At 35.9% G+C, this 14,642-nt stretch overlaps 2 protein-coding genes across 7 annotated transcripts; both read left to right on the forward strand.

Moving 5' to 3' along the window:
- Positions 1–362: 362 nt before the first annotated feature.
- Positions 363–8,541, forward strand: LOC110658571 (1-acyl-sn-glycerol-3-phosphate acyltransferase). Of its 2 annotated transcripts, none has more exons than XM_021816242.2 (6): positions 363–952; positions 1,265–1,608; positions 2,861–3,010; positions 3,248–3,346; positions 3,427–3,519; positions 8,063–8,541. In XM_021816242.2, exons 2-6 carry the CDS (start codon positions 1,291–1,293, stop codon positions 8,297–8,299), a joined length of 897 nt encoding a protein of 298 aa, XP_021671934.2. In that variant the 5' UTR covers positions 363–952; positions 1,265–1,290; the 3' UTR covers positions 8,300–8,541. The 2 variants fall into 2 exon arrangements, with proteins under 2 accessions (XP_021671934.2, XP_021671938.2); XM_021816246.2 differs by having other exon boundaries at positions 363–631.
- A 1,467-nt stretch (positions 8,542–10,008) lies between these two features.
- LOC110658570 (protein METABOLIC NETWORK MODULATOR 1) lies at positions 10,009–14,639 on the forward strand. Of its 5 annotated transcripts, none has more exons than XM_058145359.1 (3): positions 10,009–10,168; positions 12,888–14,110; positions 14,214–14,639. In XM_058145359.1, exons 2-3 carry the CDS (start codon positions 12,953–12,955, stop codon positions 14,373–14,375), a joined length of 1,320 nt encoding a protein of 439 aa, XP_058001342.1. In that variant the 5' UTR covers positions 10,009–10,168; positions 12,888–12,952; the 3' UTR covers positions 14,376–14,639. The 5 variants fall into 5 exon arrangements, with proteins under 5 accessions (XP_058001342.1, XP_058001345.1, XP_058001346.1 ...); XM_058145362.1 differs by having other exon boundaries at positions 14,217–14,639; XM_058145363.1 differs by having other exon boundaries at positions 14,226–14,639.
- The last annotated feature ends 3 nt before the right edge of the window (positions 14,640–14,642 follow it).

A 14,642-nucleotide genomic window follows, 5' to 3' on the forward strand; every position in this document is an offset into this window, starting at 1 on the left:
TTTCAAGTTTGAATATATTAAAAAATTTCGAATGAGTAATATATTTTTAATAATTAAATTAAATAAGCTTGCATCATAAATTTATTTTTTTCAATTTTCAATTGTACTTTCACATTTTAAGTTATTGATTGAATTGTGATTTGTTTTAGGAAGGTGTAGTTGTTTGCTTTGATGATTGCATTAACTGGGTTGGTGAAATTAAACAGAAAGATCTAAAATGATATCTATGCTCCATTGTATAACTTGTTAAAAATAAAATAAAAGAAGAGAAAGAATTGTCTGGTTAAAACATACATAAAAGAAAATGGTGGAAAATATTTTTCTAATATTGGCTATTGGTCATTGCAAGAGGAAGAATCCAGATCTATACCGTGTGAGACTCGTAATCCATCTTTTCGTCTCTCAATGCTATAGCGCCGCTTTTTTCTGTCTTCGTCTTTCTTTGCCTTGTGTGACTTCTCTTGCTTGTTCTTTTTTAAGAGAAGACTGCCAAGACTTCTCTATGTTTCTTTATTTCTCTTGATATATCCTATCCTGTCTCATCCTATCCTAGCCTAGCCTATCTTCTTGAACTTTACTATCAGATTCTGCTACTTATTTCCCATTCTTTTTCGAGAAAACAATACATTTGGTAAGTGACGTTTTCTGGGTTTTTGTCAAAATTGTTGTTCTGTGTCTATATGGTTCCCACTTGCCAGGCAAAGCACAAGAAGGAGAAAAAAGGGGTCTCATATAGCTATATCCAACTAAGCTGTAAGCCGTAGAATGTTTGTCTGTTTTGTTCGAGAGTGAAGGAGAAGTTCAGGTCGCAGTTTTCTTCTTCTCTTTGCTCTTCTTTAAGAGGGGAGGATTATGTTGTTTTCTTTGATTTTCTATCTCTAGGCAACCAAACAAAAAGTTTCTGGTTTAATTCCGCTTTCAGGAGAGTTAGGAGATTAGTAATTTTGGTCAGGTAATATATTTTTTCCTTGTTTATGTTTTTTTCTAGTGGAGCTCATATTGTTTGGCTGGGAATAGATTTAACTTTATCCTACCTAAAAATCAAAGAGTACAAAAGAAAATGAAATTTAAACCCCAGAACCTGAAGTTCTTTTGGACAACTAATCATACAGTTAGTTCAATTTCCTGCAGTTTTTCAGCAACCAAACACATGATTATAATTTATTCACTTGAGTTATCTTACATCCTTAGCTGATCCTAACTAGTTTGGGACTAAGGCTTCGCTGAGTTATCTTACAATTTCTTTTGCTCTTCTCTTGTACAGGGTAATCTCAGTTGCAATTATAGCTAATGGAGAACACTGGAGGTGGTTCTTTTATGAGGAATAGGAATTTGGAGAGTTTCCTCAACACAAACTGCAGCCCAAATGTGAAAGAAATGCTAAAAATTTGGGAAAGTGAAGAAGAGGAAAAAAGGCCTAAGATTGATGTTTATGTTGATGATGGGTGGATTTCTGCATTGACATCTTATATAAGGATTGTGGCTTGTTTTGTGTCAATGATGGTTACAACATTTATATGGGCTTTAATCATGCTCTTGCTCTTGCCATGGCCATATGAGAGGATTAGGCAGGGAAACATTTATGGACATGTAACTGGTAGAATGCTGGTGAGTTGCTTCAACTTTATTTTTGAATTACATTCATTTCAAGCTTACTTGTGGTAAAAAGGGAAAATTTTGATCTTATGATGTTATGTCTTTCTCAAAATTATATGCTGACTCGTGTAATGTTTGTGGACTTGTTTTATCTTGATGTCCAAAATAATTAAAACAAATGACTTATTTTTCTCATTGTTAGCTTGCATTTTTCAGTGACCAAATAGCGCCTTTCTGAAATTGTTAAATTATTTGCGCTTTGGTGTTTTGTCCCATGCTTCTTTTTGATCATATTATTCTCTGCTATGCTTACAACATTCTTATCATTTGTTTGTGTCCAGGGCTACATACCTTGTCTGCCTTTTCTAGTGTGCCTATATTCTCAGTTTCTCCTTTTGTATAAGAGGGCATCTATTGGTGAACTAGGTTTTTTTTTTTTTTTTATCTATAAGGTTCTGTTGGCAAAAAATTTCAATCTTTAAGCGTTTGCTACAACCTGAATTTGTCTTGTTTGTGCATTGACTTTTTAAAATTCCATAGGGTTCATAATAAATGTTAGATGCCAGGAAAGATACACGTTTTCCTTATTGTTTATTTGTTTGACAAGTCTTAGCATCTGCTGTGGCTGATGATGTAACCACAACCACAGGTGTGCTACTAATTGTTTGGGGATAAATTTCCTGCAGATTTAGCAGAAAATCTTGGTGCTCTGGCAAGTCACAGGATAGCGGTTAAAGAGTAAAATGATAAAAAGGTTAAGAGTGTGTGCTTAGGAAAAGTAATTTTAATGAAAAATTTAATGTCAAATGCATTTTACTCTTTAGGCTTTACAAGATAGCTCGTCACCAACGCACCTTAAGGTCTTCTCTAGTCTAGATTTAAGCTTGGGTCCTAGTCATTACTAAACTCTAATCTTTTAGTTAATATATCCTATTTAGATTAAATAAACAAGAAGGTTGTAGAACTTGCTTTACTAATGTTTTACCAATCTGTTGTAGAAAATTATTTTCTTGCTGAAATTATTGGAAGAGGCTGGGAGACATTGCTGTTTAATTAATCACCTTTTGAAGATAATCATAGGGTGCACTCTAATGTTATTCTAGGGAATGACTTCAAAACGTATATACGTACCCATATTTGACAATTTATGTCAGTAACCTTTAACTATTTAAGATTTTTCCATTATCCTTCTGCATTTCTTTTTATTTTGTTTCTAATATGGCAGTTCTTCTAGATGATGAAAAATGCAGAATTTTGACTGCAGATGTGGATCTTAGGGAACTCTGTAAAGATTGAAGGTGCCAAATTCTCAAATGAGAAGGCCATTTATATCAGTAATCATGCATCTCTTATAGACATTTTCCTTATGATGTGGTTGACTCCCACAGGCACAGTTGGCATTGCGAAGAAAGAGGTACTTTTTCTATCACTTTGATGTCTGTCTTGTTTAATATTGATCTGCATCCCCTAAAGTTATAAAATAAATTTATGTGCATATCAATTTGTGTGCAAGAAATCAACTTGCTTGGTTTCTAGCTGCTTCCATATTTAAGGTACCATCCAGCCTAGATTTCTTGCAAGTTCAAGTAAATTTGAGGAGATAATTGAGAAACTTAAAATTCACTGATAATTGAAATTTATATCTTTTCAGATTATATGGTATCCTCTATTTGGACAACTTTATGTATTGGCCAGTCATCTTCGAATAGATCGCTCCAACCAGACTGCTGCAATTCAATCCATGAAAGAGGTAATCATTTCTATCCTCCCTCCACATTGTCAATCATGTTTACTGCCTACTTGTGCGGCTCATAAAATTTCTTCTTGCAGGCAGCTTGTGCAATTGTCAAAAACAACCTCTCGCTAATTATTTTTCCCGAGGGAACAAGGTCAAAAAATGGACGGTTGCTCTCATTTAAAAAGGTAAATTTTAGTTCCTTGTCTGATCATGCTCTGGAATGATGGTAAAACTGCATAATTATTCGTCAGCAGACATGATTCTATTGTAACCTTTACAATGTCCAAGGGAATTTGGTTATAAGACCTCTATTGCTCATTGAGTGAATGCTTTAGTGATGAAATTTACTTATCACACAGCTAGATCTATTGAATCTGCATTTCAGACTAGCGTTGGATAACATTCGCAAGTTCAGCATCTTCATTGTGCATCCTGAGCATTGTTGGTAGTTTGAATGTGTCAATAAGTCCTATTCTACAGGAGCTATTTTCTGTTAGTTGGTATATACTCTTACTGCTATATTTAGCATGTTTTAGCAGATATTTCGTTTTTCTGTTTGTAGTAAAGGCTATATAAAGCCTAGCATTTACTTCAATAAATATCACGTTCAAATCCAATTGTTCGTTTCGCTTTGTTTCTTGTTAAACCTCACAATTGGTATCGAGCCCCATGAAAGCAACAATAGTTGAGTGATCAAACACCGCGAGGATGAGTGACGATAAGACCTTGACCAAAATTCCTCACTTTGATGGTCACTACGATCATTGGAGTGAGCTGATGGAGAATCTCCTTAGAGCTAAAGGTCTTTGGAGCTTGATAGAGAATGGTTTTGAAGAACCAAAGCAGGAAACGAGACTGACAGAGGCACATCAGGCCCAACTTGACGATGCGAAACCAAGGATCATCAAGAAGCATTATCTATTTCAAGCAATAGATAGGGCGATCTTTGAACAGATTCGATCACGGACAAAGAAAAATAGTCCGGGATTCATTGAAGAAGAAGTTTGGTGGAAATTTGAAAGTGAAGAAATCTCTTCTTAACGCATTACGAAGGAATTTGAGGTTCTTGAAATGAAACGAGATGAGACTATCACTGAATATTTTGCAAGGGTAATGGTGGTAGCAAACAAAATGAGAAGTAATGGAGAAGAAATGACGGATACCAAAATTGTTGAGAAAATTTTGTGTACCCTCACAGATAAATTCACTTATGTCTGTGTATCCATTGAAGAGTCAAAAGATATTGAAACCATGTCTGTTGATGAACTCCAGAGCACCTTGGTGGTTCACGAACAAAAATTTCGACGTGTGCACAGGAAGACGAAGAGAAAATTGAAGGCCGCTCAAACTCGACCAGCAGAGGAAGAGGCTACTATAGAGGACGGGGACGAGGTAGAGGCAGAGCTGTGTTTAACAAAGTTACCGTTGAATGTTACAAATGCCATGATTTAGGGCATTTCCAATATGAGTGCCCGAATTCAAGCAAGGAAGCCAATTATGCCAAATTGGAGGAAGAAGATGAGTTGCTTCTAATGGCGTATGTCGAACTCCATGAGACCAGTAGGAGTGATGCCTGGTTCGTAGATTCGGGTTGTTCGAATCATATGTGTGGTAACTCGAAGATGTTTTCAAGCTTAGACACCGATTTCACCCATTCGGTCAAGCTTGGAAATAACACAAGAATGAAGGTTACTGGAAAAGGGGTTATAAAACTGTTCCTGCAAGGGGTATGCTATACTGTAAGTGATGTGTACTGTGTCCCTAAACTGAAAAATAACTTGCTGAGTGTAGGTCAATTACAAGAAAAGGGTGTCGCAATTTTGTTTAAAGACGGAGTGTGCAGCCTCTATCATCCATCGAAGGAAAGATGGCTGATGAGTGCAAACCGCATGTTTATTGGTGAAACACCTACTACGGTGGTTAATGAAAATTGTTTTCAAGTTGGCAGTACAGATGAATCGATTTTGTGGCACAATCGATATGGGCATCTCAGCTACAAAGGCTTACATACCTTGACTGACAAGAACATGGTTTTCGGATTGCCTAAAATCTCAACACCAACGTCCCCATGTGAAGCATGTGTAAAGGGCAAGTAACATAACCCAATCCCAAAAGGAGCAATTGGAGAGCAACAATGGGCCTTGTTCATGCTGATATATGTGGACCGATTACTCCAGCTTCGAACAGCCATAAGAGGTACTTGTTATGTTTTATAGATGATTTTTCAAGGAAAGCCTGGTGTTATTTTCTTGTTGAAAAAACAGAAGCATTCTACCATTTTAAATGCTTTAAAGTGCTTGTGGAAAAAGAAATTGGGTTTCCAATTAAATGCTTGAGGACAGATAGAGGAGGGGAGTTCAACTCTACAGAGTTCATGATTTCGCAAGCAGGAGTAAACGACAACCGACCATGGCCTATACTCCACAACAAACGGAGTAGTGAGCGGAAGAATCAAACCGTGATGAATCTAGTGAGGGCAATTTTAACCGAAAAACAAATACCGAAAGTTTTTAGGCCAGAATCGGTGGAGTGTACGTTTCATATTATAAACAGATCACCAACACTAGTTGTAAAAGACAAGACTCACGAGGAAGCTTGGAGTGGGGAGAAACCTTGATGGATTATTTCAGGTTTCCATGTACACATACAGACGCAAAAAGAACAAAACTTGAAGTAAAGAGTACAACTGCGTATTCTTTGGATTTAGCCAAGAATCCAAAGGATACAGGATGTATGATCCGATTGCAAAAAAATTGTTGCGATGTGGTGTTCAAGAGAATCGGGCTTGGGATTGGAGCACAGACTCTCAAGAGAAACAATTACTTGAATTAGAATGGGGTAATGACATCGACAATCGAAGAAGAACACTCACTGGCAAAACAATACCGAGATACCGATGTTATTTTACCAAGAGGGCACTTTCGATCTCGAAAGAGATTTGGGAGCAAGGGAGGACGCCCCATACGACTAATCGATTTTGTTTCGTGAGGGCTTGTCCGATGAAGATGAAACAAACATGATGGCCCACCTTGTGATCTCTGATCCTTATGAGGAAGCGAAAAGCAAAAATGGAGGATGGCCATGGATGATGAGATAAAATCCATTGAGAAGAATCACACTGTACTTGATGGATTTAGAGCCAAGAAGGTTGGCGTGAAGTGGATTTATAAGACAAAATTCAATGAGCATGGAGAGGTTGACAAATACAAAGCAAGGCTAGTCGTAAAGGGTATACCAAAGAATAAGGAATAGATTACGAGGTTTTAGCTCGAATGGACACTGCTCAATGATTATTGCTTACAAAGAGGTCGGAAATTGTATCTTGGATGTCAAGTCAGCCTTCTTGCATGGAGAATCGAGGAAGATGTGTACATCGAACAACCGAAAGGTTACGAAAGGTGAAGTGAGAAAATGGTGTACAAGTTGAGAAAAGCCCTCTACGGTTTAAAAATTGAGTCTTATTTTATCAAAGAAGGTTTTAGACAATGAACAAACCTTGTTTGTCAAGAAGAAGGGAGAGAAAATTTTAATTGTGAGTGTATATGTAGATGATCATATATATCGGTGATGATGATAAATTGCTTGCAGATTTTAAACATTCCATGGAAAACGAATTTGACATAGTGACTTGGGACCAATGAGGTTTTTCTTGGCATTGAGATAATTCAGAATTTTTATTTGCCAAAGGAAGTATGCTAGCGAAGTTCTACAACGATTTGGGATGGAGAACTATAATCCAAGTAATCCGATTGTTCTGGTCAAAAGTTGAGCAAAGATGAGGGAGGCGAGTCGATTGATGCAACGCAATTCAAACAAATGGTGGGAAGCTTGATGTACCTCACGACTTCACGACTCTTATGTTCGTTGTGAGCTTCATTAGTCGGTTCATGGCCAACCCTACAAAGCTTCACTTTGCAATAAAAAGGGTGCTAAGGTATTTAAAGAATTATGGACTTTTTACGTAAGAGGTGGCGAAAGCAGTTGGTTGGTTATACGGATGACTATGGCGACATAGATGATGACAAAGCACCTCGTTATGCATTTTAGTGGAGGAGCCGTGGCGTGGTCTTCGCAACCCATTGTTACCTTGTCAACTACTGAATTCATTTGTGCTTGTCAAGCCATTTGGATGAGAAGAATACTAGAAGAAATTGGTCATTCACGGGAAGAAGGGATCGCTTTGATGTGTGATAATACTTCAACCATCAAGTTATCTAAAAATCCTGCTTTACATGGACGATCCAAGCACATAAGGGTGAGGTTCCATTTTCTAGATTTAGTTAAAGAAGGTATTGTTGAATTAGTGGCACCAAAGAACAACTTGCGATGTGATGACGAAACCACTCAAGTTAGAAGCTTTAAGAACTTGGTGTATGCGATTCGATGTTGAACTAATTCGAGGAATGAGTTCAAGGGAGGGATTGTTGGTAGTTTGAATGAGTCAATAAGTCCTATTCTACAGAGCTATTTTCTGTTAGTTGGTATATACTCATCGCTATATTTAGCATGTTTTAGCAGATATTTCGTTTTTCTGTTTGTAGTAAAGGCTATATAAAGCCTAGCATTTACTTCAATAAATATCACGTTCAAATCCAATTGTTCTGGTTTCTGTTTTGTTTCTTGTTAAACCTCACAAGCATTGTAGAAATCTCTTCTCAAGACATTTTTGCTTTTACTAGAAAGTTTAGCAATTTTCACCCTTTTCTTCATTTGAGTTTTCCCTTGCAGGGATTTGTTCATTTGGCATTGCAAACGCGCCTTCCAATCGTTCCGATGGTCCTGACAGGTACCCATCTAGCATGGAGGAAGGGCAGCTTGCGCGTTCGGCCAGTGCCTATAACAGTCAAGTTTCTCCGTCCCATAAGAACTAATGATTGGACCATTGATAAAATTGATGACTACGTAAAAATGGCACATGACACATACGTTGAAAACCTTCCAGAGTCTCAAAAGCCTCTTTGTTAGAAGGTACCAGTAATAGTTTCTAGACCCTACTCCAAGTAGAGGCATCTTCTCTTTGTAATTTTAACAATCTGACTAAGTCCTTTGGTAAAAGCTGCAATGAGCATGATGGAAATGTAACTATAGTTTAACAGAAGTATGATGTTTATGCTACAGATTCTCTTGCTATAGCACTGATTATGTGATCTGTATCGGTTGTGTAATAGGTTTTTCCTGTAAATGAATTATCTTTTTTGTTTCCTTAAGTATGATATGATACTAAGGGTACGTTTGGTATAAAATTAAAAAATTGAGGGTTAAGTATTAACCTTATAAAATTTAAGGGAGTAATTATTAAGAGGGTAAAAGATAATTAATAGTGTAACAATTAATGATATTTGGTATAAGGATAAAAAATTGAGTTCACATGAAAATATATAAACATTTATTTTTATATTTTAATAACAAATATCAATTTTTTTTTTTATTTTTGGTAATATTATTTTTTATTTGTAAATAATTTAATTTAAAAAATTTATTAACTGTATTTTTATTATCTACTATAATATTATTATGTTCTCTTTATCTTGCTAACTTATATACATGTATATATACACTGAACAACTTGATAAAAAGCTGCATAACACAAAATACAGTTTGAAAATTTGACAATATAAATAAATAACATCGACAGGAAAAAGAAAAAGAAAGTCATATAAATCCATGGTTATAGTCCTAGCATAACTTATTTTGTAAAAAAGAAAAAAAAATCATATCTTTTTGTTGTTATTGTTGTAGGAGACGAAGAGTTTTTGGAGTTGAAAGAACTAAAAAATAAAACAAGTTAAAAAGAAATAAGAAATGAATATATAAATAGTGTGTTTAACTTCTGTTAACATATCCATCCTAAAATTAACATTTAACCCCTAAAAAGAGTAACGAGGTTAAAAATTAACTTATTCACTTTAAAGTATTCAAATAATATTAAAAATTACAAGATTAATTATTAACCTTTATTAACTTTATACCAAACGCACCTTAAAGGTTACCTCTTTTATTTATTTGTACTAACTTATTTAATTATGATCTTCATATTTTTAATAAATTAAATAATTTGTGGTTAAGCAATAATAGGAATAAATTTAAATTTTAAATTTAATGAAAAAAAGAAAGAGAAAAATAAAAAAATAATTGATTATCTCGTTAAATTTATGTGTGATATGAAACAAGTCAGGGGAATTAATTTTTTTAAGTTTTCCTCCTTAAATATATTTCATTCAGAATTTTAAATATATTATAGTAGTATAAATTATAATAATAAATATAAAAAATAGCTTATTTTAATTTAATTATTTTAAAATAAATATAGCCTAAATATAAAAAAATAATAATAAATATTGAAGGAAAAAATAGTTTAAATTACCTATTTAAATTTTTCTTGCGAAACGAATTTCTAGCAGCTTCCAAAAATCTTAGACCGGTTAATCCAATTGTCCAAAGCGATGGGACCACTTGTCAAGGGTTGACTATTCCAACGTAAGAGCTCCACGAAATGCCTATTTGTCTACTGCTAAGTGCGAAGCCATATTTCTTCAAAAAAAAAAAAAAAAAGAAGCAGTGCGAAGCCATATTACAAGTCAGTTTGCTATTGCTCTGTCACAAAATCTATGTCATAGTCAAGTCAATATAGCGCGGAAAGGGGCCCGCAGTGGACCTCGACCTCTCCGTGTAGGGGAAAAAAAAACAGAGATTGGGATTAAATTTTTTGTTTTTGGCATCTCTCGGAAACAAAAATGAAAAAATTTCCAGGGTTTCTGACCTCAATTTGTATTTAAATTTAAATATTTATTTATTTCTTTGGTCTCTCTTCCCCACTGAACATTGCTTCTGCAGGTACGCTCCTTCTTCACAATCCCTAGGCTTCTTGCTTTTTGAAACACCCTTTTCTCTGCTGTTGCTTCTCTTTTATAAACTAAAGCTAGCATGATGTTGATAATCCATGGTATTTTATTAGCAGCCAAGCATATGCTTAGTGCTCTTTGAGACTAAATATGTGAAATTCTGAGGTTCTTTGTTTTATTTATTTTTTGGTGTAGTTTAACTTTCCAACTGGGTGTATGAATATGTTGTTTCCGGTGTTTTTTTATATTGCAAGACTATAGAAGGTCTAGTGTGTTTGCTCTCTCAGTATTTGTAATTGGGTTTTATTTGTTTGTGTACTTGCACTATTGTTGTGTAATTGATGCTCACTTAACTTGCGATAGTTTTTTGTATTTATTGGCCATTTTCATAGCGCACGACGTTCCCAATGGAAACAAAGTTCTAATCTTGAGACTGTGTTTTGATAATTTGCTATTTCAAGCGCTCCCTTATTATTGTTGGAATTCTATTTGTAGGAAATTAATCTCTTCTATATAGAATTTTAGCCTTGCCAGTCACTTGGTGCTGTGGCTGTCTTCAAATGCTGGTGCCTCCTTATTTTAATGCTGGAAGAAAGAAAAATAAAGATATATATATAAAAAAAATCTTTGTTTGGTGATTGTGTTATGGCTATCTTAAGCACATTCTTCATATGGCAGCGACAAAAGGGGGAACTTGCTAATGTGAAGAGACGTACTATGCTTTCTATACATTGAATTGTAGTTGAAAAGTCGCATGGTGTTTTGTAAATGCAACAACTATTCCCTGCTATTTATCATCCACAAGCCCAGTACTTGGATACTTGATTGAGTTCAAATGCCAGATTGTAATTTATTTATTTGTTTTTTGTATTTTGCTTAACCAGGTACAGTAAAATGAGATCTAAACATTGGTGCAGATTACAGTTTATGGCTTTGCCTCGCTTTCCTTACTTGCACATTTGTGTGTGTGTGTGTGTGTGTGTGTGTGCATGTAGGAGTGTTTAATCGGTTGGTTTGGTTCTGTACTAAATCAAACCGCAAAAATTGAAGTACCAAATCATTTAAAATGGAAACTGAACCAAACCAGAATGATAGAGGAACCGAATCGAACCAGTTTAGTTTGTTAGTTTTATGCAAAATGCCAAACACTGCCTTTTCACTCAAACGATACTGTTTTCAGTGTCACCCTTCTCCTTGCCGATACCTAGTACCAATCCTAGCCAAGAATAAAATCAATCTCAGCAGCCATTCAATCATTGAAACAACTTAATCAATCCCATAACAAAATAAAGAACAAATTTACCATCTTATAACAAATTCAAATATACAAATTAGATGAAGGAAAGACAAAGAAAATGTAGAGAGGATAAGAGAAGGGAAGAAAGATAGATTAGAGTTTGGCATTGGTATGGTTGAGCCGGCCTCTGGTATGTGTGGGTTATGTAAATATATAACAAAGCAGTATTTATATGAATCTCGATTCGATTCAGTTTGTTCTATTTTTTGACAGAATTAATTGAACCAAACTGAAAACCCAAATTTTTTAAAATAATAATAGAAATCGAACCAACTAAACCAAAAATCCAAATTAGATAGGTTTGTTTCTATTTTTTGTTAAAACTGAAATCTGCTCACCCCTATGTGCATATTTGTTTAACTTAGCTATGAGTTTGTGACTTTCTTAATTCCATGTAATTAGCTTAAGAATGCTAACTGGAGACTTTGCTGGATAGAAAAGTCCTATTTTCACATTCAGGAAAAAATTCAGAAGTTTTAGAGTCCAGTGAAGTTTTTCTAACTGACTTTCATGAAAGCATCATAACATGAGTTCTGGTTTACTAAATTTGACCCCTAAAAGCATCAGCATATTGCTTTTAGATAGAATCACCTGAGTTTCTTTAAAACCAATGCTACATGTAGTTGGGGAATTGCAGACATAGAAAATTTTATGTAATACAAAATTTCATTGTGTATTGATAATGAACAAGGATTTGATGCCATTCCAGCTTTATAGTTCCAGGAAAATTAGATTTCTTAAGGAGTTTCAATGCTAGGCTAGCTTCTCTATACACTAATAATAGGGATTAATATAAGTGGGTACTATGGAATGATGTGGGGATAATGGTGGGGATTCTATGAACTAAATTCTTGGAAGCCAGCTTAAATATTTTGGGAGTTTGGACAATGGGTTTGTGTAGGACTTCAGGGGTTCTGTTGTATTCTCACTTCAGCCTATGTTTTTAAAGACATGTTCCCAAGGATTTTTCCCTCTTCTCATGAGGGTGATTTTCTCAAGGCTTCTCATAGGCATCAGTTACTGCATTCTAATATTTTCTTGTACCATTGTTTTCACAAATTGATTTTGGTGTATGCATTCACATTTGACATCAAGGGTAAGTGTGAGGATTTTCTTGATTCAGGAAATTTGCAATTTGCTGTAGAATACTTTAAAAATTCTTAGAATGTCTGAACACTGATTGTGATCTGTGATGTTAGGTTGAAGTTTGGCGGTATATAACATGTAGTGTTTTGCATATGCCATGACTCTGTATTCTGTTTCTGTAGTCTGGTGGGTTGACTATCATTTTTTCTAAAGTTGATTATCGAAAGCATGAGCATCTAAACCTATGATATGTAAATTGGATTTTCATGGTTGGTAACAGTACAATCTACTTCTGTGAACTCAAAATTGACATCTTTTTTCACTGCAGGGAGGGAAAACCATATCAATAGGTTGTGTGGAAAGCAAGGAAAGTTTATTTGACTTATACTGAACATGAGTGAAGCAAATCAAGGGAATCATCCTGATGAATCAGCACTTGTTCCCGTGAAGCGCAAGCGTGGTCGTCCACGTAAGTATCCAAGGCTAGATCTTGGTCATGGGGTGGATGTTCGTGCTGCAAGGGGCCAGAATCCAAATCATGGGGGAAGCTCTTATGTTCCGCCTGGATTTGTAACGGTCAATGGAAATCAACCCCGCCAAGTAGATCCAGTTAATGATGCAAGTGATATCATGGTGGGTCAAGTAGTTCATGGTGTCATCGAGGCAGCATTTGATGCTGGATATTTACTCACTGTTAGGGTTGGCAACTCAGAAACCACTTTGAGGGGTGTTGTTTTTAAGCCTGGACGATGTGTTCCTGTTTCCACAGACAATGATGTTGCCCCAGGCATCCAAATGATCAGAAGAAATGAGATTCCCATCCCAAGAGAAAATTATGCTCAGGTCCCTAGCCATAATCCCCGGTCTAGGGAGAGAAATGGTACTTTTCATACAGCTCAAGCTGCTAATCCGGTAGCCTCCAAAGGCAAACAAGTGCCTTCAATGGCAAGTCATGCTTCTTCTCCTGGGAACTCAAGAGGCAATGTGGTGCCTGTTGTACTCCATCCTGTTGATTTATCAAATGGGACTTCTGGCGAATTGTCTTCAGTTGCAACCCAACCTGCTGATGCAGTGGCTTTTAAGGGCAAAAGGGTGCTAGATGCTGCTCATCCATCAAATGGATCAACATCCACAAACCAAGTGGGGGCAGTTGAAGCCCAGTTGCTTCACTTTCAATCTCAAAATAACCACCAGTTAATGCCTTCAGGTTTACAGAAGGAAGCTGGTGTTAATCAAAATTTATTGGATGCCCAGCAAGAGGCTGAAGCCAAATCAATGAAATTGCCTGGTATGCCTTTTGAGAAGTTGTTAACGGAAGTTATCAAGAGAACACAAGTCCCTTCACTGTCAACAAAGACTGATAATGGCTCGGCTGTTAATTTGTCTGCTAAAGATTCTAGGCGTGCTGCAGAGGATGATGTTGATGGCACAGGTCAGCCGCTTTACATTGAGCCCCTTCAATCTGTACAGCCTGTTCTGCATAATCACCCTGCAGTCGTGTCAAGACCTTTGGAAAATTATAGAACTGGCAGGATGACTGAGCTATTGCAGGTAATATGACAGCCAATATGGTGGTTCATCTGGAATGCAATTAATGTTAAATCAGTTATTAGGTGAAGATTAATGGCTTATAAACTGATATCCAGTACTTAAGAAGGTTTTGCAGGAAAACATGACAGAGAACCAGGCAACTAACGTGCAAGATGAAATTACAGATGCCAGACTGAAACTGAATGAAGTGAGCAGCTCGGAAACCGAGCATGGAGATGAAGACAGTGATCATTCAAAGAATCATTCACGAGCATCGAGTGTCTGATGCAACAGATGTTCCTTTGGGGAGTGATATTATGGCTGCTGCTTACTGCCTAACATGTATCTTAGAATAGGTAAAGGCCAAAGAAAAGTATGTTTCAGCCTTCTTGGGCTTTAATGCTTTCGAGTTCAAAGTTAGATAAAAAAAAAACAAGGAAAAAAAAAGCCGCACTAGCTTCTTGTTTTTCATTTAGTAATTGTAAGTTAAAGTTACAGTTTGAAGGTTAGCATGTTAAACATTTATACAACCCGTGTTCTGTTCATGTTATCC

The sequence above is a fragment of the Hevea brasiliensis genome, chromosome 4, assembly GCF_030052815.1.
Source record: "Hevea brasiliensis isolate MT/VB/25A 57/8 chromosome 4, ASM3005281v1, whole genome shotgun sequence".
NCBI classification, from domain to species: Eukaryota; Viridiplantae; Streptophyta; class Magnoliopsida; order Malpighiales; family Euphorbiaceae; genus Hevea; species Hevea brasiliensis.